The 27,036-nt window shown below is 49.3% G+C and overlaps 1 protein-coding gene across 1 annotated transcript in view; it reads left to right on the plus strand.

Moving 5' to 3' along the window:
• The window catches only part of SGPP2 (sphingosine-1-phosphate phosphatase 2), a 42,067-nt gene extending 15,031 nt beyond the window's left edge, over positions 1–27,036 (plus strand). The window contains exons 3-5 of the mRNA XM_055817599.1: positions 11,782–11,961; positions 14,504–14,593; positions 21,137–27,036. Coding sequence (XP_055673574.1) covers positions 11,782–11,961; positions 14,504–14,593; positions 21,137–21,682 — 816 coding nt within the window. The 3' untranslated portion in view covers positions 21,683–27,036. The remainder of the gene's footprint in view (positions 1–11,781; positions 11,962–14,503; positions 14,594–21,136) is intronic.

The following is a 27,036-nucleotide window of genomic DNA, read 5'->3' on the forward strand; positions in this document are numbered from 1 at the left end:
AAACAGGGTGTTTCTGCAGTCACTTGAGGAGAAAAAAATAATCAAATTCTTTGTTGAAGACTTAAAAGCATTGGGTTTGGTTACTTTGAGAGCATTCTCAAATTAGCTGGCGTCAACATTGCTTTAGCCTTCACAAATGTGGTTTGGGGTACCCAGAGTAATGTGTTTCCATTCTGGCACTGAAAACCAGAAGATGACCAGGCACTTCAGTCTGGGAATGGCTCTTGTTTTGTTGCTGCCATTGCTTATCTTGGTATCAATCAGATCTTTTCTGCCGAAATAAGACCATTTTAGAACAAAGAAGGGAGGTAGGGAGCATCTTTGGCAGATGGCAAACCCTGGAGGTTTAGCTGTCAATCTACATTGATTTGAGAAATTGAAGCTGGGTAAAAAGACCTGGATGTGGTATCTAGCTTTGTTCCTTTACAGAGAAACTTCTCCTTGATTTTTTTGATCCTTGACCATTTTGATTAATAATATTCTGTCTTTTATCCAAATTATATGATGAGAAATAATAAAAGCAATCTGAATTGGGTCCTACATTTGAGATGCACCCAGCCTTGGACAGAAGGCATCAGTTGTTCTGTGCCAGTAACCCGAGTCAATACATTTTATAAAGAGAACATGAAAAATAACTTGCAGATGAAATTTAGAAGTAGGTGGACACTGTATAATTAGAGCTGGGTTTGGGCCAGGAGTACACCTACTTCTTCTGGAAACATGCCACAGAAGATGATAATTGGTAGTCACTGCCTTCTGGGTTTGCATATTGCTCAAAAAAACGACTCTTCAGAGCTCCTTGCGTGCCTCTCTGCAGACTTGCCTTGCCTTTGCCTTGCAAGGAGTCCGCCTGAGTCCTGGCCAGGTTTAGGCTGGTTTAATTAGGGTGTTCAAGCATGTGATATTATGTTTACGAATGTTATTTTTCCTGTTACAGAGGGAGTTGTGGAGTTGTATTGTACACTGAAAAGGAGAAGCTGTTTTAAATACACAGGCTTGTGACAATCTGTAGTTTTAAAAACATTTTAATTATATGTGATTGTGAAATGGCTAAAAATGTCTATGCAGGCTATCTGTTACTGTTATGGGAAGCTCAGCTGAGTGGCTTGTTTGCTGGCAAGCAGGCTGTGAGCAGGAATGGGCCTTCATGGTGCTGTGAGCGGTGTCAGTCTGTTTTCGATGCCTTGGTCATGTACATGACAGCAGGATCGGCTTAGCTGCACGGGCGCTGCCAGGGTGTTCAGTGTGACAAAGCTGTGCTTTTAACTCGCTGGAAGGCTTTTGGCGACAGCACTGGAAGGATGCCTGGCTGGTGGCACGGTGGGGAGCGGCAGTGCGGGTCTGCAGGCTGTCTGCAATGCAAGGTTTTAAAGAAATGCTTCTGAAGGGATGATGATGTGGGGCTTAGAACAGCTGTGCTGGATAAAAGTAAAAATCCAGGTAGCCTGGTAGTCTCTGACAACTGCTGCTGGTAGAAGGCTAGGAAGGGCACGAAGGGGCGAGTGCAGCATCCAGGCACGGTCTGCAGAAGGCTCTTATCCAGCTGGGGAGAGGAGGTGGTATCAAGCCAACTGCTTGGGATGGGGAGAGGTTGTTAGTGAAGCTTTTCAGCAGGGAGAGAGATGATGGACCAGCAATGACCTTTTCGTGCACCTGGTGCAGAGCACGGGGGTATGTTGGGAGCACACGCTGGAGAAGCACGGTCTGCAGGGATGGCATGATGAAGGGGGTCAGACCACCCTACGGGAGAGGTGGGCTCACCCTCAGGCGCTGGAGAAACAGTAGTGCTGGCTGCAGTACTTCATTTTGTGGTCTTGGGGACTTAAACCTGTGAGTTTCTGCTGCAAGTTGGAAATGAGAGTCACTGTCCCAGGATGAATCGGGGCAGTTTCTTCCCTTAAAAATTAAAGCAGTATTAATGCTGTTTACAAGGCCTTCCTGCCGTCTTATCTGTAATAATTTATGCAGAGCCAGTCAACCACATTTGAGAGATAAATCTGAACTGGAGTGCGGCCAGGGATGATTAGGGAACAGGCTATTTTCTGAGCAGACTGAAAGCTTAGATAAGACCCTAACAAAATGAAGTCAGAGGGAGGATGGGGCTGGCTGTAAGCACCTGGGGAAGGAAGGAGCTTCTGAAAATAAAAGTACAGTTGCAAGAAGAAACATGCAGAAGGCAGGCATAAATAAGCCAAGTTGAAGCCAAAGGTTGTGAAATAGCTCTAGAATGGTGAAGGGCAGTAAGAAAAACTATGAAGAAAGTTTATTTCAGCAGTAGCAGAGGAGTAGACTTGGTGCCCTGGGACATTTTCTCCAGTTCTAGGTCCCCAAAACTGGCTACTTGTGCTTTTCTGTTTAGCTGGGTGGCTCTGGGAAACGCTGGCTGTCGTCACATCCAGATCCTTTAGAAACCTAAAGGAGCACATTATGCTTCCATGGTGCCTTTCCTCTGAAGATTCACAGTATATATGTAGGCTTTACCTTTCCCTTTACAGACAGGCAAGGGGAATAACTGCCTGACACCCCTGAGCAAGATGCTGGGTCAGTGCTGAAGGTACCCTCGTGTCTTTGCTTCCCTTCTCCAGCAATGTGAAGAAAACACTCTTGAATCTGCACAGACGAGACTTTGATGCCAGTGAGTCTTGCTACTTCAGCCAGGCAGTGCAGAGATGAAAAATAACTTCACATGAACCAGCCCCCAAATGTACCTTAAATTTACTGCGCATTTACAGCTCGAGAGGTGAAAGCTCAGTTTGCTTTTTTTTATTCTCTGCACCCATTCAGGGTTGAAAGCTTTATTTTGGTGTGGAATTTCAGAGGTAAGGTAGAGACCTGGAAAAAAATAATTACAGTTTCTGCTTGCTATTCAGCCTGCTTGGAATTTTTTTTCTGGTTATTTTTTTTTTCAGGGTGCGTGGATCTTTTGACCCTATAAAACTTAAATTTATGCTATACAAATAAGAGCTGGCCAGCATGGACTCTGCGGGGGCAGGTGTGGAAGCTGTCGGTGTATGACGGCGATAAGCTGCTGACTCAGGTGGAGGCGGCATCTCCAGGGAAGGAGAGTTTGGGGGGCTGCCTGTGCCCTGTTGAGCTCCTTGAGCGGCACTGGGTGCAGACATCTTCAGCACACCTGAGAAGGTCCTGGGTCTGGATCCATGGCAATTTAGTTTCCAGTCTTGCTTTTCAGAGGAACAGGTTTCCAAAGGCTGCTGGCATTTAGTTCCTTGGGAATGATGAGCTCTGAAGTCTGGCTCTCAGGGCAGCCAGGAGCTTAATAACCAGCAGGAATTTACCTGCAATCATCATGCCACTGGCATTACTGGGCAGTGGTTGAGTCACTGGATGCTGCTTTGAAAACTCACCTTGTTTTGAAAACTTTGGATTATTGATACTTGTTTGTTATTTTTTGTGCTTTTGCAACATTTCAGCAAAATATTTTTGTGCCTTTGCAACATTTCACAAAAACAAGCTTGGAACAGCTGATGAAAGTCACTTAACACCCAAACTCTTTAAAGTGCCATATATTACACTGCATAAGAACATGTAAGACTCTATTCAGGCAGGCAACTAACTACAAAATGTCAGAATGCAAAAATAGACGGTCCATAAAAGAAAATGCTGTGCACAAGATAGTGTTGATTGAAAGAGAATTCTGTAGGTGCTGGTAGCTGTACTCTGCCCTTGAAGAAAACGTGCCAGTGAAGCTTGCACGACTGAGGCCAACTGGGAGTAATTTGAGATGAAGTTTAAGTTGAAACCTTTCCTATTTCACTAGAACTACTAGGTGTAGCAGTTTCCCAGTTTTAGGTGTTAGATGATAAAACTAGAACAATGTGACAGTGGTTTTTCCTGTTACCAAGAGAATGGGCCCAAATTTCTTTTATTTAAACCCATCATAAGATAGTCAACTACCTTATAGTTTTTGTCCAAAGGCTTCTTTTGAAGACAGAGTGAGCATCCTGGGATGTCAGTTGGTTATGCTTCTGAAGGCACAAAGCTCTCTTACTCTGGTTTTGAGTTTCTGAAGGCTGACTTGAGACACCAAAAGTCCTCCCTCCTATATATATATTTTTCAAGAAGCTGCCTGTGCTGTCTCTTACCCCTTCCTGTCCCTTGCTGCCCCTTGCCATGACATGCATGCTGTGGTGCCGCTGGCTTGCTGCTGATATGGTCCTGCTCGTGGCGGGCTGGAGATCTGCCTCGTGTGATCCTGCTGACAGCATGGCTGGGACATCTCAAGTGTTTCAGCATCCCACCAGCTCAATGAGAGCTTGAATACCCCATTGCACCTGACCAAATCCTTGGCAAACGCGTACAGTTCCTGCACAGCTAGTGCAAGATTGATGTGTTTTCTGGAAAAAAATAGCCACACTGGAGATGGTGGATCCTGGAGTTTTCCTAGCCAGCCGCCCTCTCTTGTAAGGCACGTGTGCCTCAAGGAGGTGCCCAGCCTCACGGTTGCTGTTGGCATCTCTGCATGTGGAGAGCAGCTGAGTGGCTTGGGAAGCGGATGGGGAGCAGGATGCAATCAGAGGGTAGCTTGGGGTCCTCCAGGCTGAGGGTGCTGGGGCTCCTCTGCTCTGCAGGGCTTCCTCCACTTGAGCTGCTGCTGGGGTGAAAGGCCACCAGTGCTCTTCAGTGGCTTTCGTGGGTTTTTGTCCCGAAGCCAAACCTTAGTTCTTGGCACTGACTTGGGGGCAGGAGGAGTATCTTCACGAGAACGTGCTCTTCTTTGCCCTGCTCCTCTTTCACTGTGACCCAAGTGATGCTCAAGGGGCACAGCCACAGCTATTGTCTGTTGCAGTGTTTATCTACTTAAGCCTTAGTTGGGGGATGCTGAGAATAGCAGCTGTGAACAGTGCAGACTGCATGCTTGCTTTAATTTCTGTATGGTGAATCAAAGTCACGCCTGCCTTGACAACCACAAATACAGTCTTTGCTTCTGCTTGACTAATCTTCTGCAAATGCCAGTTTATTAATAGTGCATCCTTATTTTGCTGCCGCCCCTCTTTCCAGTGTTGCCGATTTGCTTTGTCACTCCTGTCAGCACGCAGTGGTTATGATAAAAACAAAAGCAACATCATTTTCAAACTGTAAGTTTCCTTTCTGGAAAGACAACAAATACTATTGCAGGTTAGGATTTCTAGAGCCAGGTTGTAGAGTTTCTATTTTGGAGTCAAACCAGTAGATTCAAAGTCAGGCTGCCACACGGCGAGCCTCAAGGAAGAAGTCACCAGTGCTATTTGACCCCGCGTCTTCTCTAGAATTTCATTTTGCCCTTTTAATAGATCAATAGCGCAGACAGGAGAGCTGCAAAATCAGAAGTTGAAAAGAAATATGTTCTGGTTCGCCTTTTGTTAGCTGCAATATTACAGAGTACAAAAAGAATAGCTCCTCCTGACCTTCGCGTGCCCGGGTGCCTCTGTCCCTGTGCAGGGGTGGTGGCAGCGGAGGCACAAGGAGAGCGTGCCACATGCAGCACACCTGCAGCACGAGGCCCGTTCCCTAAATCCTGCCAGGCTCAGGGTCTGGGCAGCTGCCATGGAAATGTTCCAAAGGGGAAATCGTGCCCCAAGGCACCGGTCCTGTGCCTCTGCGTAGCTGGCTTGGCTCTGTGTGTTTGTGTGCATTCGTATGCGTCTGCACCGTGGTGGTAAATCTGCACACAGCGCTCTTGCTTCCTGCTGCAGGTGTGCTGCCCACAGGTGTGGCACGGGTAGTGAGGGAAAACCACGGAAAATGCCAGCAACACCTGCAGGTGAGAAAACCCCTTCTGAGATCGCTGAAGCAGTAAGAGAGTTACGTGAACATTGAGGAGCCAGGTCACTTTATGGGACTCTGATGCTCACAGGAAGGGAACAGCCCCTCACCCCAGAGGGAACCCCTGTAGATATTGGAACAAATGAATTGGCACCCGGACCTATGTGGATGCCAAGGCCTCCAGCTGGATTCATCATTCTTCACTAAAGCGAAGTCTGTTAAAACACAGAGACAGATTTGCCTTGTTTACCCCAGTGCAAAGCCCCAGGTGAGGATGTACTTTTGGAGATGGACCATATATATGACTCAGAGGAAACCCTCAGGAAAAGGCTGCAGAGGTGGCTGTGCTGCTATAGCAACTGCTAATTGCGTTTGTGTAGTTAAATGTAATGTTGTTGACCCAAAGTGGCAATAAAGCTTTGCCTTTACTTCACCTGATGCCTTGGCTGTAAGGGATTGTGGTTCCCCTCGTGTTGCCCAGGCCACCCCAGCAGTACTGGCAGGCACCAGCGTTTGGGGAAAGCCTTGTTTTTAAGTTGCTTACAGCATTACAGAAAAACCCTTTGAGAGGGGAACAAGAAACAAGTCTTTACCCAAGTTTTTTTTTTTTTTAGTGCTTCTTGCATTTGTTGTGAGGATTTAATTCAGAAGACTTCACAGTCATCTTCATAGCGCTGGGAGAGCATGGATGTGCATGAGAGAAGAGCAGGCTTATATAAGGAAGTTCAGAAGATCCAAAATTTAGTTGTAGCGTTTGTGAGTGTGGGGTTAGGAAAATGTTTTTTAGTGTCAGGTTGGCTGCCTTGGCCCGCGTTTTCAGCTTGTGTGGTTACCAGTGCGGGACCCCTGGACGGGACCGCAGCTTTGCCAGAGGCTGTGCCGCATCCCGTTCCCAGCACGACCGCAGCGTGCCGAGCTGATGCGATAGTGCCTGGCCATGCAGAAACTGTAGAGGCTGGTTCAACTCTGAACAGATTAGGGTAGCCATAGCCTAGATCCCAAGCGTTGCTCAGTAAGCCAGGCTTACTGCTTCACCGTGGAGCAGAATGAGACTGAGGTGATGTATTCCCTTGCAGTGCAGAGCAGGAGCCCTCAGGAGGAAGAGCCTGCCTCACCCAGCCCTGGGCTCTGCTCTGCCTGCGGATGCAGCTCACGGATTCAGCCATGTAAATGAAACACCTGGTTTGTGTTTCACTGAGGCAGAGCCGTGGCAGGGGACACAGGAGCTGTGCAGCCTGCAGGGAGGAGCGGTGGGGGACAGACCTGCCACGATGGGCCGTGCCCGTGTGGCTTTGGGAGAAGGAGCTTGGGGGATGCGTTTTATTTCCCACATCTCCAGCTGGCGCTGCCATGTCACTGTCAAGTGACACTGCAAATATTAGGGAGCTGACGTAGCTTCCTGAGGGTCCCCACCATGGCAGTGGCATGTGAGCAGCGTTTCCCAGTGTGTGCGTGCACACACCTCCATACAGAAGGGAAGGTGGCGTTTCCCTGCATTATGCATATGCATGGTTGCTGCCAGTGACCCCTCCACTGCACCTCTGTTCCCATGCTGTGGTCCACCTTGCTTTTGCCATCATTTATTTATTAAGAGACTCACGTTGTGGCACTTGTCACAACTGTAGCTTGCAGGACTTGCAAATACAGAGGTAGAGCAGAGTCCCTTAGCCTCCCCAACAGCGTGCTTCGGTGGGGAGCTTCCATGGGGAGGTGCAGTTGGGGTCTTGGGACAAGGGCAGGCTCTACAGAACTGGCTGATGCCCAAGAGCATCGCTTTGCTTCTGCCCAGGTTTGGGCCCCACTCGTGGGTGTCCAGTGACCTAGGAAGGCTGCGGTGCTTCTCCCTTTCCCATCCTTGAAGCCCAGCTCCCCTCCCTCCCCGCCAGCCTGAGCAGCCCCCCTTGTTTGCCAACACATCTTTGTAACTTGAGTGTGAAGCGGTTAAATTCCATTTTGAAAGTTTGAGCAGTCTGAGGTACAGGGCAGCTGGAGCTGCTGCTGTCAGCTTTCAGACAAGGAAATTAGCCATGCTCATCCCATCGACTTTTGTGAAATCTCAGCTCAATTCCCGTGCATTCCAGCGTAGTTATCATCTCCAGCAAATTGAGTCCTACACAATCCATCACGCTTTCACTTTGTTGCTTCAGTAATGGAAAAGTCTCCAGGTTCAGACCAATTCCCCATGAAGAGACAGAGGTACTTATTAATGTGCAAATTAGAATTATTTATGCTGAAGATGTCTGCAAACTATTTTGCACCAGAACTGCAGAAAATTTGGTTGATCTATGTCAGTTGGACAGAGCGGAAGAGAGCCTGTGCTAGAAATAAACACAGAAGAAAAGCATTGCGAGCCATAACGTAGCACTCTAGGTGGGCAAAAATTGTCAGCAAAGGAAGGAGCAAACAGAACAACAGAGCCTGAAGAAATTATTTGCTTCAGGGTTTCTCTTCTTTGCCGTGCCTACGAGAGAGCAAATGGTGTCTGCTCGCTCAGTCTTCAAGGGTTCAGCTTTGGGCTTGGAGACCCTTTGGGTGGAAACGTACACAGGCAGGTAAAGACTTTTGGAATGGGTTTTATTTAAATCTAGGTCAGCGTGGTTTGAGCCTGGCCCCTTCTTGCCTGGTAGATCTCCCCAGCCCTTGTGGAGCAAGGGGAGCTGGGTGAAGCCCAGCGCTGGCGGCTCGAGGGATGGCCCAGCATAACCTGCAAGGCGACAGCGCCTGGTCCAGCCTTAGCCTGCCTCCCCTGTTCTCCTGTCCCAAACCATCGCGGGTGCCCTCTTCGGCGTCCTAGGGTGGGCTGGAAAGCACGGCAAAACTACGCAGTCCTGTGACCAACGCAATCCCGAGTTACTTGCTGGTCTGCACTTGGGCTAATTTTTGCCCATGCTAAATTTATTCCCAGGCCATCAAAGGCTTTTACGTAGCACAAACAGGTAACTTAAGCATAGGTGTGGCTTGGCTCTGTGTGGATCTTTAACCTGTCCCCCATGCTCAGCTCTTCATCTCCCTTCTCCTCCTTCCTAGCGCTTCAGTGGTTGCTGCTCACAAGGTTTATTACCGGGGTTTTCTCATCTGGTAGGCTGAAAAAAGCTGGTAACTGGCCAAAACTTGCAGGCTGCTTGCTTCCTCTCCTGGGACTGTTAAGGGAGTAAATTCAAAAAGGCAGAGAAAGGAGGTCAGGAAATAATGAGATGTGCCTTAAGAGAGAATATGCTGCTTGACCAGGGCAGATGCCACTCATCTTCTGAAGGTGGTAGGTAATTCAGATATATCCTGCAGTAAAATATAATGCTGTAACTATGTTTCTGCAAAACACTTGTCGAGCAGTGATGGCATCTGCGGTGGCCTTCTCTGTTTTTGGGGTGTGGTTTTGGTTTGGGTTTTTTTCCCTGTTCATGGCTGAGCTCTGGATGTCAGTGCCTGGCACGCTCACAGAGGTACTTGCTCTTTGTCGCCAGCTGTGTGATGCTCTCCAGCAGGACTGGCTGATGATCTGGGCTGGGCACAGACGTGCAGGTCCCAGCTGGCGCTCTGCCAGCCCTGCTGTGTGCCACAGGGCTGTCCCCCGAGGAGGGCACCCCGCTGCCCACCGTGGGCAGCTCTGGCGGGGGCTCTGGGCTGCTGGCTTTTCTGTGCTGCGAGCCAAGGAGCCCGTGCGGAGCCTGGGCTGTCCTGTGCTCCTCCAGCTGCGTGTGGGCCCCACATGGGGAGGCCGGTGAACCAGTGCAACACCTTTGCTGGGGGGCTTTTAGCAATGGTGTGCTTGTCATTTTTTGCCCACTCAGGAAAGCCTGCCAGTTTGGCTAATGGGGGAGTGTTTTACTGTGCCCACAACTGCTGCTTCTGCCAAATAGTCCAGGACATTGTGCTTAAAAGCCATGTGCACAGCGCCTGGAGAAGCTAAAGGCAAAGTCTGGTGCTTAGTCTGAACGTGTTCTGGACTCATCTTCATGTTCTATGGAGGCTGTCTCACCTCTCATTACTCTACGTGTCTATATGATACATGTTTTTAAAAGGGTCAGAATTCAATCTGGAATGCTAGGAAGGAAGGTGTTGTGAGGATGCCTGGTGTTTTTGCTTACCCATACCACCTCCAGCATTCAGCCTGTTTTCCACCAGCAGAGAAGTCCTAGCATAGCCTTCATTTCAAAGATGACTCATTTCCCTTTCTGTAATACTCTTACGTACCAGTGCTAATAATACTGCTACAAGTGGAAGTCATTATTAGAGAGGACTGCTGATAAACTGGCTTGTCCTACCTTGCCTCTCAGATGGTATCACAAATGGCAGCCTCAATGTTTTATGTTCTGTCACAGAGAGTAATTTTGCTTTCAACCCTGGAATTTAATTAACTCCAAAGATGTGCCTGTATGCATTTGGAAACAGGTGCCATTAACGAAATAAACCCAGAGTGGTTTCTTTGAGACACTTGTTTCTTGACCCTTTCTCTACTGTGACCAGTGCGGGGCAGGGTGTTTGCTGACTGCCCTATGTCCCCTGTATCAGGGTGAAGGAGGAGCAGCAGGCGTGCCCCAGGTGGCACTGATAATAAGGCGGTAATTGATTCACGTGATGAGGGATAAAGGATGCAAAGGCACCCGCAGTCACTTTGTCAGGCTCTGATGCTGGCTGTAAGCCTAGCACTCCCCACGGCATGTGCTTTGCTGCAGAGAGGGGGAGGAAGGACCGTGACATTTTGGCTTTTTCCTGGTCCCGATTTGTGAATCCTGAATCCTGGCATTTTTCTTTTTAACACGAAGCCATTTTTAAATGGCTGGTGGGAGAGAGAGGGATGCAATGTGGCTGGTGACAAATGTGGCAGCGGATGATTGTGTTGCTGTTTTGGCATATGGCTAACACCAGCATGGGAAGGATGTTATTTTAGGACCCCTCCTTTGCTAGTGGAAGTGTGAGAAGCGAACAGCGAGCCGTCTCGCGCAGCAACTGAGCTTTCATGGCAGACATCAGTTAACCTATTTTTTGTATTTAAAAAAAAAAAAGAAGAAAAATAGTTTGCTTTCTTTTGTAGAGCTTGATTTGCCCGTGTCTGGCTGCACTATCCAGAGGGAGGAGGGTGGCAATAGAAAGCAAATGTATTCTCCAGGAACAGCCTGGGTGACTTTTATTCACGTCCTTGTCTACTGTGGATGCTGAGAGCCCGTTGCCTTTGGGCAGAGGGTGCTGGGGAGCAGAGGTTGTCATCACGGTGGGTGCCCTGGCTACTTCTGGGGGGGCTGCACCTCTCGGCGATGCCGGCTGGCTTTGCCTCATGCCTCTGCTTCCCTTTGCTACGGCTTGCAGTGACCTGAGAATGGGACATTTCCCCTAAAATCACTATGCTGCAGTGCTCGGTAGCTAATTAACAGGGCCCTTGCTTAAACCTCTCGTGTCCCAAGCAATGCACAACAGCCCAGCATCGCTGGGGAGTCAGGCAGGAGAACTGGCGCTGCATGTCACCTGCCCAATTTTCTCACTGTTGCCTCCTCGAGGATGCCAGGTTATTATTTAATAACCATGCTGGTGGTGCGTCCCAGCGGGGCTCCTGCAGCACCTCCCGCGGTGGCTGGGGTGGGAGCTGCCCTCACGGAGCTGCTGCGCGGAGCTGGGAGGGACGCGGCTGGGCAAGGCGGTGATTTGCAAGTGGTGGCAGAAAAATTTCTCTTGTAGCTGTTTGCTTTGCAGGAGAGGGGATGTAAGGGATGGGGAGGAAACTGAAACTTCTCTGGCGTGGGGTGGGAGCCAGCTGTCTGTCTCACGCTATCCTGTATTGCTGCATCTCATCAGTGAACTCTCCTTTTGGTCCCACTTGTGATCAGGTTACAACGTGGTGCAGTAAAACCGCTGTTTCCTTCACCGACTGGATAATGGAAACCCCTTTAATAATTCAGGGAATGAATTCTGCACTCGGGGTGGTGGATTTTGCAGGAAAAAGCGCAGAAATAGCAGTGGTTCTCGGGTGGTTGAGTGGGGATTGCCTGTGCTGACTGATAGCCCTGTGGCCTTTCTTCTCCCCAGATTGTGATGTACATAGGCCAGGTCTCCAAGGACATTCTGAAGTGGCCTCGGCCCCTCTCACCACCTGTTGTCAAGCTGGAAATGAGGACGAATGCGGAGTACGGGATGCCTTCCACCCACGCCATGGCAGCTACCGCCATTTCCTTCTCCTTTCTCATTGCGACCACAAACCAGTACAAGGTAGGGGGTACAAAAAGGTAAAATAAATAAATAAATAATAAAAAGAAAATCATGAGCCTACTTGCAGCAGGCTACAGAAAACTAGCAAATCCAAAGCTGTTGCTACTTCCAGAGGAGCTGTGTTTAGTTTCAAAGAGGTGTATTTTTCCCTGTGGTTACCCATAGCTGGCCGATAATAGATACAAGAAGAAATTTAGTGGAAATCTCCTTTCTTTAGTATAAGCCCTGCTTAGAGCCGTGGGCAGGGTGGTGTGGTGGGTTCCCTGGGTTTTCACATGCGGGGTGACCATGCAGGGAGCTGCCATGCTGCTGCAGAAGTTGCCCAGTGTCAGTGTTTTGTGCTTGCCCCGTGCCCACCAAGCCATCGCTGTACATCAGCAAATGCCAGCTCCCAGGGAAACCAAAGGAGCTCTGTGTTGCCTGTGTTTTGTATGATGCAGGAAAAGCATCCTTGGATATCCCCTGGCTCTAACCTGTGGTAGACTCGTAGCGCACAACGTGATTTGAAAGCTTGTTTGTCAGGGAAGTAACAGCAGTGTTGTGGCACTGGAGCTGTAGGCTGCTTGGGGAGATCTCATAATTATTTCCCCCAAACCTTCAGCCTTTGATCTTCCTAAAAGGTTTATTTTCCGGAAACTCCTTTCTCCATGGCAGTTTTCCATTCATTTTATGAATCCAAATAGGGGTTTCCTGCACCCTATCCATAATAACCTCCTGGCTGCGTTGCATTTAAGTGTGTTTCTCAGCCTTCTCAGATGTATTTCAAAGATAAGCCGATGTAGCCAAGAGGGCTCGCAGTATGGCCAGGGGGGTCTTGCCGTTGCAGTGTCCCCAGGTGTCCTCCCTATGGTGCTGGCGTGTGTGCAGGGACAAAAGCTGGCCACCCGTTTGGTGAAAGGTGCTGTGTCCTGGGGCTGTAACTCATGGAGCCAGAGATCTCTGAATTACACCAGGATCCCTGAATTAATTTAACTTCCAGACTTACCCGGTCCCAGCCATGAAACAGCGTGCTCTGCTGCTGCCTACAGCGCGGGGATGAGTGAGCAGGTTGGTGGTACCCAAAGCTGTGCTGCCAGCCTCCTGCTCCCTGGTGATTGTATGTGAACTGGTTGGAGCAGCTTGGCAGATGGGGAGGAGGAGCCATAACGTGGGATATTTGTCAGCCCTGGAAGGCCAAATCCATCCCATGTCTCAGAGCTGCCAAAAAGAGCCGGTCAGCAGCACTTTGTCTTCCTCCTCCATGGATAAGCTACCAGTGGATAAGCTCAGCTCTTCACATGCTGTCTTGTACTTCTTAGAAATTGCCATGAAACAATAAAGCTGCTGTAAAATAATTAAATGATTTAATTGCCTCTATTAAGAAGGAAAAATCTACCAGTGCATTATGCTGCTATCTTCTCAAGCTGCCCTTGTCATCAATTACTGATCTGGACTAGCTCCCAGGCTGCCTGCTGAGGGACAAATAAAGTGGGCGTAAATCCTCTGAAGGCTTAGAGAAGTGAGGAAGAAATAGCGTTTTATGAACTGGGAGTGACATCTGCAGCTGGGTCTGAGCTCTGTATTCCGGGGGCTAGATTACGCCCGAGGGGAAAGGGTCAGAAGCAAGTTGTTATGCTTAAAATTTCCACAGAAGCATTTTTGCTTTGACCTGTGGCCACCCTGGTCAGTTGTCAGCTTTCAGCAGTAGATGGAGACTTTATGTCAAATTGGGGGAATTAATTTCCTTTATTTATATTTTGGGTTGGTTTCCTTTTTTTTCCCGAAAAATCTCCTTTACAGACTGAAAGGAGCCTGCCAGCCCACTGGGTTTCAGGGTTTGAATGAGTGGATTAAGGGCTGTATGTTAAGCTTATTCTTCAGCAAAAGTTGGGGCTTTTTTTCTCTTTTTAAAATGTTGGTTTATTTCAACACTTCCTTCCGTGTTTGTAGGAAACTCAGAGAGGGAATTGTGCAAAACTGGCTTCGTAAGAAGACAATTAAACCTTAGGTGTCACAGGGAAGAGTGGTCCTGACTGCTCTAATAGCTGGATTGCGGTTTCAGCTCAGACATTGATTTTCCCCTCCCAGCCCACTGCTCCAGGACTATCGATCACGCTTCTGGTCAGGCTCTGCGGCTATCGCGTTCCCCTCAGGTGATCTGAGGCTGCAGTTCAGCCTCAGGCATTGTTTGTATGACATGCTGTGCTTTTTTCCTTAAGGTCTTTAGCACTAACATGGATTTTGCAGGTAGATATTGCAGGGAAGAACTCTGCAGATGCCATCTATTCTCCAGGCTTTTTCCACACTAAGACTAGACCTTTGCAAAAGTGGCACCGCAGATGAGACAACCTCCCAGCAGGATTGCATGTTGGCCAGCGTGAGGTCTCCTCTGGGGTTATGTTAATCTCTTTGGGAAAGTACAACTCGGGAGCCACTTCCCAACATGAGACCCTTACATCAGTCTGGCTGCTTGGGTGTTTTATTTCAGCTATATAGTGATGTTAAAATGGATAATGGTGTAATGGGGAGGTTTTTGGTTTTGTTTTGTTTTTCCTTTTTGCAGTATCCATTCGAACTAGGCCTGGTAGCAGCATTTGTGTTTTCGACGCTGGTGTGCCTCAGCAGGCTCTACACGGGGATGCACACAGTCCTGGTAAGGATGCTCTGCGCCGCCGCGTGCTGGTCGTGCCTCTAGCTCTGCTTCCCCACAGCGGTGCCCATCTCCCACTTCCCAAGCAATGTCCATTCTGCCTTGGCCATGCCACTGCAGGAACATACGAGTTGTGCCACGAAGTTCCAGGCTGTGCATTCAAAGGCAGCTGTGGCGAAACCCTGGGGCTATTGCTATTTGAGTCTGCAGGGGAATTATTTATACCATGAGGGAAGCAGTGGTGCAGGTGAGTTGAGGAGCCTGGTGAGGTTGGTGTGACATCTGAATTGGAGTTTCTCTATTTTGAAATTTTAATTGTGAGGAATGCACTTGGGCAACTGACACTGCTCCTTAGCTAAGCCCTTTGTGCAATAGTATCACTGTTGTCAGCGAGAAATATCCTGGGCTGGTTTAGCTTGGGAGTGTCAGGGAAGGAATAGCAGGTCGGTGAGTCACACCAGCGGCAAGCAGAGGAGAGGGTCAAACATGAAAAGTGAGCTGCCCTTGGGGGACCGGGGGACAGCGTGTCTCCCGTTACCATACAGGCATGTGGCGTTTAGAAAAATACCATGACAAGCTTCTCGTTTTCAGCTGGAAGAAAATTCATTCCTAAAGGACTGAGATGCACAAGTACTTTGTTCGAAAATAATAAAAAAATATCTGTGGCTGTATATGACAGATTTTTAGGGCTCAGTTGTTTCGAGTTGTCAGTCCTGCTTTAAGAACAGATTTCGGTGTGACTTTGGCTACAGTGTAGCTGGTTCCTTTCTGAGGAGGGGAAGCATTACTGATGTGTCACATCCAGCGGTCAGAGGGGTGGTCCAGCTTCCCAAGCACGGACAGAAGCTCCTGGCTACTTCCCTGCAGGAGGCTGATATGTGCTGTTGGTTGGTTGCATATGCATCAATAATGGCATTTTTTTACTAATAACTATGTTTGTAATAAGGAGACTTGACAACTGTAAGAAAGGGAGCCCTTATAAGATCAAGGTTTTCTATAAAATATAGCTTGACCTTCCCTTCCAGGCCTAGTGGATCAAAATAATATCTTAAATCAAAGATGGAGGCACCCTTTCTTGGCTATTGACCTTAAGTCAATCAGTAAAAATTCTTCGCATACTTCCCATGCTGGTCCATCTTAATGAAAGACTCCTCTAAATTTAGATGGATTTTAGGGTAAAGAAGAAAAAGTCCTTTGTGTCTTTGACATGCTAAAAAAGGGCTTTAAAATAAATAATTAATTAAAAAAGCTCTTTAGTTGAAGTGTGAGGAATGCTGCCTTTCAAAAGGGTAAATGCACTGCGCTGGGGTCCCCATCCTGTGAGGCGCCTAGTGGTCACAGCTGCCCAGATGCGACCCCCCTCTGCGGCTGCATCCCACCACAGGTTCTGGCAGTGACAGGTTCCTTTGGGGAAGAAGTGCAGTTTAGAGCCGTTTCCCACACGTCGAGGGATGCTCCCACCCTGGCCGGTCCGAGGTGCCGGGCCAGGAGGCACAGCAGCCGCTCAGCCAAGCTGCCAGCTGAAACAGGCTCTGTCTAATGGATTTTTAACTGAGATCCTAACAGAAAACGAACGCTGACAGGATATAATTATGTATTAAGCGATCAAAATATTTTAGTAAAGCAAATGAATGGGTCTGAATATACCCACTGACTTAGTGAAAGTGAATTTTTCCCGTTTGAGGAACCAGAGGAGGACTGGTGAGGAGGTTGCACTGTGCTTTGCGAAGCTGTAGCTGAAGCTCCGGTGCGGGGGCTCATCTTCGGGAGTCCCAGCTCTGCAAATCAGTCTGTATCTCAGCATTGCTGGCGTTGCTTTTGGATCAGGAGTGGCCTCAAAAATCACAGTCGTGCCGGTAGAAGAGACGTTACCAATAAAGACCTTCTGGAGAGGCAGTATGCTGGTATGAGAGCTGTCTGCATCATTATGGCTGTATCGGAATGAATACTATGCTTAGGGAAAAGGGAATAAACACCCGTTGCCTGGGCTGTTACCAGGAGAGCATCACCCGGGTAGGGGGTGGGGTGGAAGCAATGCACTTGTGCTGCTGAGAGATAATTTAATTACAACAACCCACATTCACCACCTTGACATGAGAATATCCCATGTGCGTGGAGAAGCAGGGGAAAGGCAGGGCCCTTCCTTCTAGGTCTTAAATGATGGAGCCTGAGGAGCTGGTGAAGAGGGAATCTGGGGTTACCTGGAAAGGGCAAAGCAAACATTTGGACATGTTTTGAGGCAGTGAATCTGTGACTTTATAGGGGTTGTTTTTAAGGAACAAAAAGCAATTGGAGACAATAGGACTGGGTTTTTTTTTTGTTGTTGTTGTTTGTCTTTTTCCCCAGAGAACTGTATTTTAGAAAATATCCTTTTACTCTCCATCTTAAAACCTTGGCCCCGGTGTTGATCCCTGCCTCGGTGAGGTGAATGGGTTTTCCTGTCTCACTGCTGCTGGAGCATGCCTGAGTCATCTTGTGTTTGAAATGATGAGCAATGGTGTTTGTGTGAGTGCACAGTATTCCTGAAAGATGCAAGCAAGATCATTACAAATCATATTGGGAAGAACTTCATCAGCCGAGGGCAGCCCCCAAGGCGGCAGGAGGAGGGGAAGCTTTTCACCTTTTTCTAACCTTTCAGAGCCAGCAGTAGGAATTTCTTCATGCACCGAGCTGATGGGTTTGGCATTGCTGTGGCAGCGGAGCCGGGTCCCCTCCCGGCTACAGTGCACGCTCCCCTGTCACCGGCCATCGGTGGGGGCTCGGGGTCAGCCAGTCACTCCAGAGATGCAGCTGATGCCATGGCAGCCTTACCGGTGGTACGGCAGCTTCCCCTTTCCTTGCCCTCAGTTAAAAGCCATAATGCCCCATGCTGGCCAGTGTGGTGTGTAGGGTACCAGGAGTCGTCAGAAGGTCGCCTTTTAGGACCAAAAAGAAACCTGAAAGTTGTTTCTGTAAACAAAGCAAATTGGTTTTTTTTCCTTGAGATGTACCGATGATGCAGTGTTGATGCATTTGTTGCCGATGACAGCAGCCTCAGGAGGTGACATGCTGCACCCCCCTACCTGGCTGCTTAGCGCTGTGGTACCTCAGGGTTTTTAACACCACCATTAATCCTGAAATTATCTTAAATATTTTAGAACTGATAAACAAACAAGGTACTGGCATCACTTTCCAGTAGCAGTACATTCCTTGTGGGATGAAACAGGGCAACCTTTAGGAGTGGAAAGCAAGTAAGATATTTCTGTTTAGGAAAGTGAGTAGCATCTCACACTAAGTGAAGGTGTGAAGGGAGTTCAGGCGGTAAGTGACGATATACAGGACAGAATAGGAAAAGTGTTATTTTTGCTTTGATTGGCAATGTCAGGGAAGGTGCTTGAGTGCCACCATGTTCAGGGTGATGGTTTGATATTCTGGGGGCATTTTGTGAGTGCTTGCAATTCCAACCATAGTTTTGATGGGGAGAGCATAGGAGGGTCTTGCCTTCAGAAAGCTTTTGCAATACTAAAACAAACCGTGTTCTAAGACCTGGCGAAACCACAAAACCAGCCCAGCACAAGAACAGCAGCAGCAATGCCGGTACCCATGGACCGTGCCACTGCCGTGCTGCCTGGGGGATGGGCAGAAGGTGTTTTGAAGCGCCGCAGTCCTGCATCCCAGGCAGCACATCCAACTGGACATTCACTTCAGCTGTTTTTCTTTATGTACCTGTAGCATCAGCAAATAACTCGAACAACTTGGAGCGTTAGAAACCTGGTACTGGCCTGTTTTTAGGTAGCAAAGCAGAACGGCATTGCTGCAGTTCAGGTCGCCAGGAGCCAGGCCCCTTCCTGGAGCCCGGGCAGGTGCTCTGTGCTGTGGGAGAGGTGGGGGGCTCTGTGTGCGAGCCGGCCAAGCTGCATGGCAGCGGGGGGGCTTTGGGGAAGGATGGAGGACTTGTCTGTGCTGAGGGAGCTGGAGCGTCCTAGCAGGGAAACAAGGTTTTCACCTTTGCCGGTAGTACTGCACCTTGAGCAAAATTCATGCCTGCCCTCATTTAAAAATTCCTTTATAATTGTGGGTTTGGCAAGAGGCTAATCTGTTTACCCAGGCAGACGGACAAGAATGTGCTTCCTGGGAGTGCTAACAGCCGCTCCACCGCTGGGAAAAGCTAAGGTCCCGCTCCGGGGTGCACAGTGGGCAGACTCCAGGAAAAGCAGTTTTTCTCACGGAAATCAGCACCATCCCTCCTCATCCCATCTTCTCCTTAGTTTTACAGGTGAGGGGGGAAAATCATTAATTCTGCACAGCTAAATATCTTCATAAGGTGTTGATCTTGGACTCAACTGCCTTCTCTGGGTGTTCACAAAACCAAGCCTCTGCCCACGCATACTGGAACCGAAGGGAGCCACTGCTGATGGCCGTGGCTGGGGATGTCCTGCACCCTCCAGCAGCTTCTCGTAAGAAGTCTCCAAAACGGGAAGCCTATCAGTTGGTGGATAGAGGGAAAACCAGAATAAACCACCGGTCTCTCGATGACTTTGATCAGTTAAAAAGTTTTGAGCGTGCACCCCCAGTAGTTGTAAATATACTTCTGAATTATATACATATACTGCTGTACTGATACGTACGTTATAAAACACACAGAAATATAAATTTAAGAAGGATGAGATAAGGATGAAATAAGCACTACTTTAAAAATGTATGTATATGTTTTATTTTACTTATTAGTGGTGCAAAAAGTATTTTTTTCCTACAGCCCAACGGGTTGCCCTGTGCACCCACCCAGTTTGGAGACCACTGGCGTAAGCCACTGGTGGGAGAAGAGCTGGTTATCTGGGTCCTGCTTGAAAACTGCAGGAGCTGTGCTCCTGCGCTGGGGCTGTATGAGAGGATAGCAAAACTCAGAAAACTTTAATCGGGTCTGTAAACAGAGGCTGGCTGCACCCCGCCCGGGAACTGCTGGAGTCAGCTGGGCAGAGCTGAGCAAAGCCTTTGTTAGGGGAATATTAGTGTTTGGTTAAATGTCTTTAACTAGAACAGAAAAGCACATAAACAGCTTTTGAGTTTCACTCCATCACATGTGGAGGGAGTATTGAGGTGTCAGGACTTTTTCTTCTAATATGAGGTGGACAAATAGAGGGGTGGGGGATGGAGTTGGACAGTGGTGATGGGATTTCTGAGCATCAGTGCTGGGTGCAGCCCCCAGCTCTTCCCTGTTGATGTGGTTACTTAGTGCTGGGCCAAAACATGCCTTTGTGGTGAAGTTATCATCTAAAAATTGCTATCAAAAGATGATTATTATGAAATATTATTGACATCTAATGGTATTTTACATATTAGATATCTGTGAACAACTTTGTGTGTTTCCATGGCTATCCTTGTGTCATGGATGAGGGAATAAATGTAAGTGGACATTAGTATTAGGAATATGCAAAATGGCTCTGGGAGTTGCTTAAAAGCAAATGTTCTGTGAATCTATTGCCTGGAAGTTGTAAACAGCTAAAATTCAGCCATACTGGAGCAATGCATTTACCAGAAAGTCATAAAATATTTCTGTTGTGAAGAAGTCCCCTCATTCCTGCCTAACTGTAAGGGAAATTCTCATTAAAAGTCATTTTAGACTGTGACGAAGCATGGTAGTGGTCAGCTGTCATGACTTGGTGAAGAAGATACTGTCCTGAGCAGAGGACGTTTCTGTCTGTGATTATTTCATGGTCAGACTGCAAACTGCTGCCTCCTGCGCGATGCTTGGAGTGCTGCACAGGGAAACTTGTTATTTTGCTTTTTCTCTGGCTGCTCTCACATGGGCAGCTTTTATTAGGGGTTACCTCTTGTCTCCTTTCCCAGCCTCGCGGATGGCAACAATCAAGTGCTCAAAACACCTTATTTACCCCTGTTAATAAATTAGGGTTTAACTATGCGCTTGCCTCGGGCTCATTACTGCAAGCCGGATTTCATAGGCTTAGGCAACAGATTTCTCGATGTGTTCCTGCCCGGCGGTGCTACCTCTTGCCGCAGCCGGCAGAAGTCGTGGCACGTACCGCGTCCTGCGGCTCTGTGCTTTCCTCCCCTGGAGCTGCTGGTCCTGGATGGGGTGCGTGTTTCTGACAAAAGAGATGGAGAGGAAACAAGCGATTTCATCAGATTCTACTGATATGATGACATGACTTTAGGATTATGGGACGGGAAGGGTTTGGATGAATGCAGCTTACCGTGATGTTGCCCCTGGGATGGAGTTGTGCATGTGCCTTTTCCATGGAAGTTGTAGGAGGAGAGTGCCCTTAGAACACGGAAGCAGGTGAGGGGAAGGATCTCACTTGTTCAGGGGAAAAATATGGGTCAATATGTCCGAAATACGGAGAAGGCCACGGTCAGGTTCAGGTCATGATTTGTTTAGCACAGGCTTCAGGTTGTCACTGCACATGGGCAGTGCCATGGCTGTGAATTCAGGGCATTCCTCTGCTGCTGCTTGGCCACAAATGCAGATCCTGGTCTTTTATCTTCACTCAAGAATATCTGTTTCACCTTCCAGGTCTCACAAAACTTTTAAATGTGATCTCTTTGCAGGACGTCATCGGTGGAGCGCTGATTTCGGCTGTGCTGCTCGTGCTCTTGTATCCTGTGTGGGACGTGATAGATCACTTGCTGTTAACTAGTCCCTTCTGTCCACTGCTTTCCATAGTCGTGCCTCTTGTCTTATGTTACAACTACCCCAAACTAGACTACTACAGCCCTACCAGGGGAGACACCACTACTATCTTAGGAGCAGGAGCTGGAGCAACAGTGGGATTTTGGTTAAATAACCGGTATGCTGCTCCAGCCTACACCAGTGAAAATTTTCAGCTTGGATTTCCTCTGCTCACCGGTAAAATAGTGGTGGTGGTGCTGGCCAGGTTCTTCGTAGGGATTATTATTGTCTTGCTGACACGCCAGCTCATGAAGAGTGTGGTCCTTGGCATGCTGGGTTATCGGTACAAGTTTCCCATCCGTGACCTGGAAGCCCGGAGGCGACTAGAAGTTGAAGTGCCGTATAAATTTATAACGTACTCCTCAGTTGGCTTCAGCGCGACCGTGGTTGTGCCAGTGCTGCACAAGATGTTGGGACTGATGTGAGCGCGGCACCTTCCTCACCAAGGGACCTGTGGCACCACCAGGTCAGAGATGTGATGAGTCGATCAAGGCTGGTAACTTGATCGAGAAGTGTTTTGTGCCTTTCTGCACTGGTGTGGTGGGTTGACCCTAGCTGGATGCCAGGTGCCCACCAATGCCACTTTATTACTCCCCTCCTCAGCTGGACAGGGGAGAAAAAATGTAGCAAAAGGCTCGTGGGTCGAAATAAGGTCAGGGAGAGATCACTCAGCATTTACTGTCATGGGCAAAACAGGCTCGACTTGGGGAAAAATTAATTTATCACCAATCAAATCAGAGTAAGATAGTGAGAAATAAACCCAAATCTTAGAAACACCTTCCCCCCACCCATCCCTCCTTCCTGGGCACAATTTCACTCCCAAATTCTCTACCTCCTGCCCCCAGCATTCAGGGGGATGGGAATGGGGGCTGCCGTCAATCCATCACATGCTGTCTCTGCTGCTCCTTCCCCCTCAGCGGGAGGGTCCTCACACTGCCCCTGCTCCGGCCTAGGGTCCCTCTCATGGGGCCACAGGTCCTGCCAGCAAACCTGCTTCAGCATGGGCTTCCCATGGGGTCACAGCCTCCTTTGGGCATCCACCCCGGGCTGCAGGTGGGGATCTGCCCCCCGCTGACCCCCATGGGCTGGGGGCACAGCCTGCCTCGCCGTGGGCTCTGCCGCGGGCTGCTGGGGAATGTCTGCTCCGGCTCCTGGAGCCCCCCCTGCCCTGCCCTGGGGGGCTGAGCTGTTGCTCCCACGTATGCTCACTCCTCTGCGGTGGCAATAGCTCTTGCACGGGGGTTTTGCCCCCCTGCTTGAACCCGTTATCCCGGTGGCGCCTCCGCCATGGCGGCTGGGTCGGCCTTGGCCAGCGGTGGGTCCGTCTGGGAGCTGGCATTGGCTCTGTGGGCACGGGGGGGCTTCTGGCAGCTCCTCACAGAAGCCACCCCTGTAGCTTCCCCCGCTACCATGACCTTGCTGTGCAAACCCAGTACGACTGGCCTGAGATACCCCGTTTGTAGGGGTCACGGGAATTGCTGCACGCAAACATCCCTGGGTTAGAGATCGCTGACCCCGCTGTGTCCCACAGTTAGAGACCCCTGGCCCAGGTGACTAAAGCTGCCAAGCACAGAGCGCAAAGCCAGGATCCCAGCTGGAGCAGCAGCGGCGGCTGGCTCGCCAGGGGGTTGGGGTGCGGGGAAGCGTGGCTGTGCCCGTGGGACGCCGGCCCCGCGGGTCCCGCTGCCTGCCTGGGGGCTGCTCCTGCCGGGGCGGGAGGGCAAGCCGGGGAGGGGCTCGCTTTGGGGAGCGAGCGGCTGGTGGGGTGGGGAGAGAAGCGACCAGCCAAGAGCGAAGCGCCGTCCCCGGGGCGCGCAGAGCTCTGTCTGCACCCTGCTGTCCCTGGGGGCAAAGGAAGAGTGGCTGAAAGCGGGAAGGTGAGGCGGAGGTGGAAGGAGGTGGGGGCTCTACGAGTGCTGGCGCTTTCCCGCTGTCAGGCTTTGGCAGGAGCATCCTGCTGGCCAGGGTGGCAGGTTTATTCAACAGCCAGTGTCAGCAGAGATCAGAACAGCCACACGTGGCTATGGCTGAGCATTTCCCTAAAGAAATCTGGTGATTATTGTATTTATCACTTGTCATAGTGCCTTCTGATGGCACTGCTAGACCTGGCTAGTTCCGTGCGTGTTGTAGTGGGTTTTATCTACTGCAATCCCCAACCTCCCCAAAAAAACCCCAAGAAACAACCCCCAAAAAGTAAAACAGAAGAAATAAAAATCCAACACAAAACATTTTAAGTGATTTGTAACAGATTTATCTTGGCTATTAATAAGAAAGCCTCCACTAAAAGATCCTTTGCCTACATACAACCGAGTAGAGGAGCGGAGTTGTTACCCCAGTGTTGAGGCTTGCGTTCACACTGTTTAACTCTTGATTTAGCTGCCCTGTGTAGGGGATGGGACAGAGTCCTTCCTATCGTGCAGGGGTGACAAACAGCGTCCTTAAAACTGCGTTGTGGAAGGAGCTGAGTGGTGACTCCGGTGACTCCAACGTGTGGTGATGATAAGATGCCATCATTTTGTGGTGCTGCACAGCATTACGGTTGGTCTTCCGTGCATCTTGCAATACCATGTATACACTTGTAGGGCAGCAGCTGAGGCACGTTCATAGGAGGGTCCTCGCTATAACTCAGGCTGCTTATTTTAAAAATATATTTGTTTCTGCTATTGGACCAATGAGCTGTTGAGAAATACAGCGGTGAATGTGGTCTGCTTGGCTAGAAAAATATAACACGCTATGGCCGTGGAGCTTCAGGCATGGCCCCTGTGCCTTCCCTGGTAGAATGTACAGTGAAAGCCAGGTTTCTAACCACGTGCGCTTGTCTTCTTGGCTACAAGAAAAATTAACCTGAAGAATGTAAAGGAGGTGCTTTGCCATCGTTTAACTGCTTAGGTAGATATACTCAAGTTCCCAAAATGTAGCTGGGAGTTTTGTCTGAGGAGCGGGAGGCTGAAAGAGCTGCACGATTTTAAAGCCAGGTCGGTAGTCTCTAGAAGAAATGCAGGCAGAAATTCTAACCATTTTTAGATTTGCCCAGGCTACGGACAGACTGTTTTAAATCAGTCTGTGAGGTCTTTACATGTGCATGCAAACAGCTTCAACCAGTGTTTCAACAGGGCACGTGCCCCTTGGTGAGCACTGGACTCAGGCCACCAAAGCCACAGGGTCCCATCCTTAGTCTTCCTCCCTCCCACACACCGCAGAAGCACTGCCATCAGGCTTTAAAACACCTTTAAAATATCTTCTGTTACAAGTGCTTTATGTTGTACAGCTGCGTGGCAGAGCTGAAGCCCCGTGGAGGTGCCACATCACAGCGGATGGGACCAAAATTGGGAAAAAACTTGGCAGCAAGCTGTTTTAAGCTGTTGGGGTGGAATCAGTTGGTCCTAAGAAAGGCACAGTTTGACAGGTACATTCATGCAGTTTTACGTGTAAAATTTCTGTTCTGAATCACAGCTATTTTATGCTATGAAGATTTTATAAGTTATATATAAATGCTTGGATTAAGAAAGTATGTGCACAGGTATTTTTTTATAGTATTCACCTGCATGTGATTCATGCAATAAATGCAAACTGTATTTGGTTCAAATGTAAAAATAAACCTATTTTGCAATACCTGCTGTTGCTCTGTTCATTTTGCACCCTCTGTTGCTACTTGTAAATGATTGATACAAGGGGAATGAGTCACAGTTTAAAAAGCTTCCCAGATGCAACCGCCCACCTCTCTTCCCAAGCTGGCCCGCTTGCAGCCCAGTGTCCCCTGCTCAGTCTAGCTGCGAGCTTCGGCTCCTTTGGGCTTAGCAACAACAACCTACTTTTTTAAAAACATTAAAAAAAAAAAAAAAAGACTACTGAGCTACTCACAACTATTTGTTACGTCCTTTGCAAATGGAAATGCATGAATTGCCGTGTCATTAGTTATGGGGGACACTTGGGTGCCTGTAATCTTCACCTGCAATATCTAATAGACTAAAGAGTTAATTGAAAGCTAAATTGGATTTTAAATTAATATATGCAATTGTGGCATGACATCCCATAAACCACAGAATATTTCATGTTTATTGAGGAGCCTAACAGGGTTATGTCAGCAAGGATGTGTATTTGAAACCGGCTGGGACCATGTCCTCCCCTCAGCACCATGCCCTGCCTGGAGGTGGTGTGCCCCTGGGCCCCCAAGTGCCCACAGCTGATGGGGGTGAGCCCCGATTGCTGCAGCATCCCTGGGCTGCTGGGACCACGTGAGGCTTTCAGCTGGGCTTTGGGCTGAGGTTTTGCTTGTGGGAAGCTCGCAGAACTGCAGCCATTCCTGCAGGGCCAGGCTTGAAGAGGCAAGTGGTCTGACAAGGTAAGACACGACACCCCTTCCATATTTCATTAGCCTGAAGCACCAGGTCCTTGCTGCAAATCCGTGTGTGTCTTTGCTGTCTTTGGAAATGCTCCCCACCGCTTCATCCCCGCAGTCATGCAATGCTCCCTACCTCTGCATCTGCAGCATGATGGTAGAAAATGAGGTTTTGTGGCCGGTTTGTTGGTTATGTTCTGTACTCAGTAGCATAAAGGTATCAGCTGAATCCTCTTGTGTATGTGGTACGAGTTTTAGAGTAAGACACTGCCTTTGATGTGAGCAGGGTAGGAGATAACTTCCAGGTATGGAGCATCAGCCTAGGAGCCCGGGCTGTTGACTTCTCAGTGCTGAACGGTACGTCCTGGTCCAGCCCTGCAGCTCTCCATCCTGTGGCTTTCTTCAGCCGGACGGGCGGTACCAAGACAGGCTTCCTAGGTGTGCCTTTGTTCTGCTGTCAGGAGGGATGCAGCTTGTATCTCGCCCTGAGCTTAGTCCGCTCTGTCCTGCCTTGAGGCTGCCTTCTGCTGCGCTCACTCTGCAAACCGCTTCCTGGACACGTGGCCGATCCAGGCTTCTCCTGTCGCAGGGCATCTCTGTGTGCCAGTCCCCCAGCGCCGAACCAGCTACTCTGGCAGCAGCCAAATGTTATTGCACCCCTTGGCAGGTATTAAAAACCAACCTAACAGTAATTGTCATGACCACAGTGTCCTAATCCACCCAAGTTTCTGTGTAAAACTACAAGTTAGCTTGCACCTTGCTTTTCTGGATACAGGTGATTTAATTCAGGGGATGGAGGAAAGAAAATGGTCTGTTTCAGCTTTAACCCTTCTAATGTGTGCTGCAAGTAGAAATTCGGGAACATGGGTACGTCTCTGAGCAGGGTGGAAGTGCAGCTTGCTACAGGTGGGATATTGCACATTTGCTAAAACATGTAAAGCATGACCCTCGTTTGCTCCCACCGAGCTCCTGCTCCCGTCGGAGCGCATCGCTTCCTGCTGTCTGCGGGACTGTGCTCACTGCTCAGCCTGCAGCAACCGCCACCCCGCTCGCCCTCCCTCAGCCCGGCTCAGTTTCAAGGTTGCTGGGCGGTCAGAGGTGTCGTGTGTGCCCGAGGCCGTGATCCCCACGGCAGCCTTCCAGCAGCGCCTGTTGCTTTTGCCCGGGCTATTCCATACTCGCCTGTGAAACCCAGAAGGGTTTGAATTGGGAGCAGGTACACCACCAGCCCGGAGATGGGAAGAGTCCCACGTGCTGCTTTTACACCAACGCTCTCGCTCAGCAGCCACAGTGACTTGCCAGTGCGGAGCCCTGCGGCGGGGAGCTGGAGCCAGGCTGTCGCAGGGGTTCTGCTGTTTGGAAAAGCACCTTTGCAGCACCAAAGCGCAGCAAGGACAAACCCAGGAGTTGGTACTCCTGTCCAGCTGAACGGCACCCAGC

This window comes from Falco peregrinus, chromosome 12 (genome assembly GCF_023634155.1).
Source record: "Falco peregrinus isolate bFalPer1 chromosome 12, bFalPer1.pri, whole genome shotgun sequence".
In the NCBI taxonomy this organism is placed as follows: Eukaryota; Metazoa; Chordata; class Aves; order Falconiformes; family Falconidae; genus Falco; species Falco peregrinus.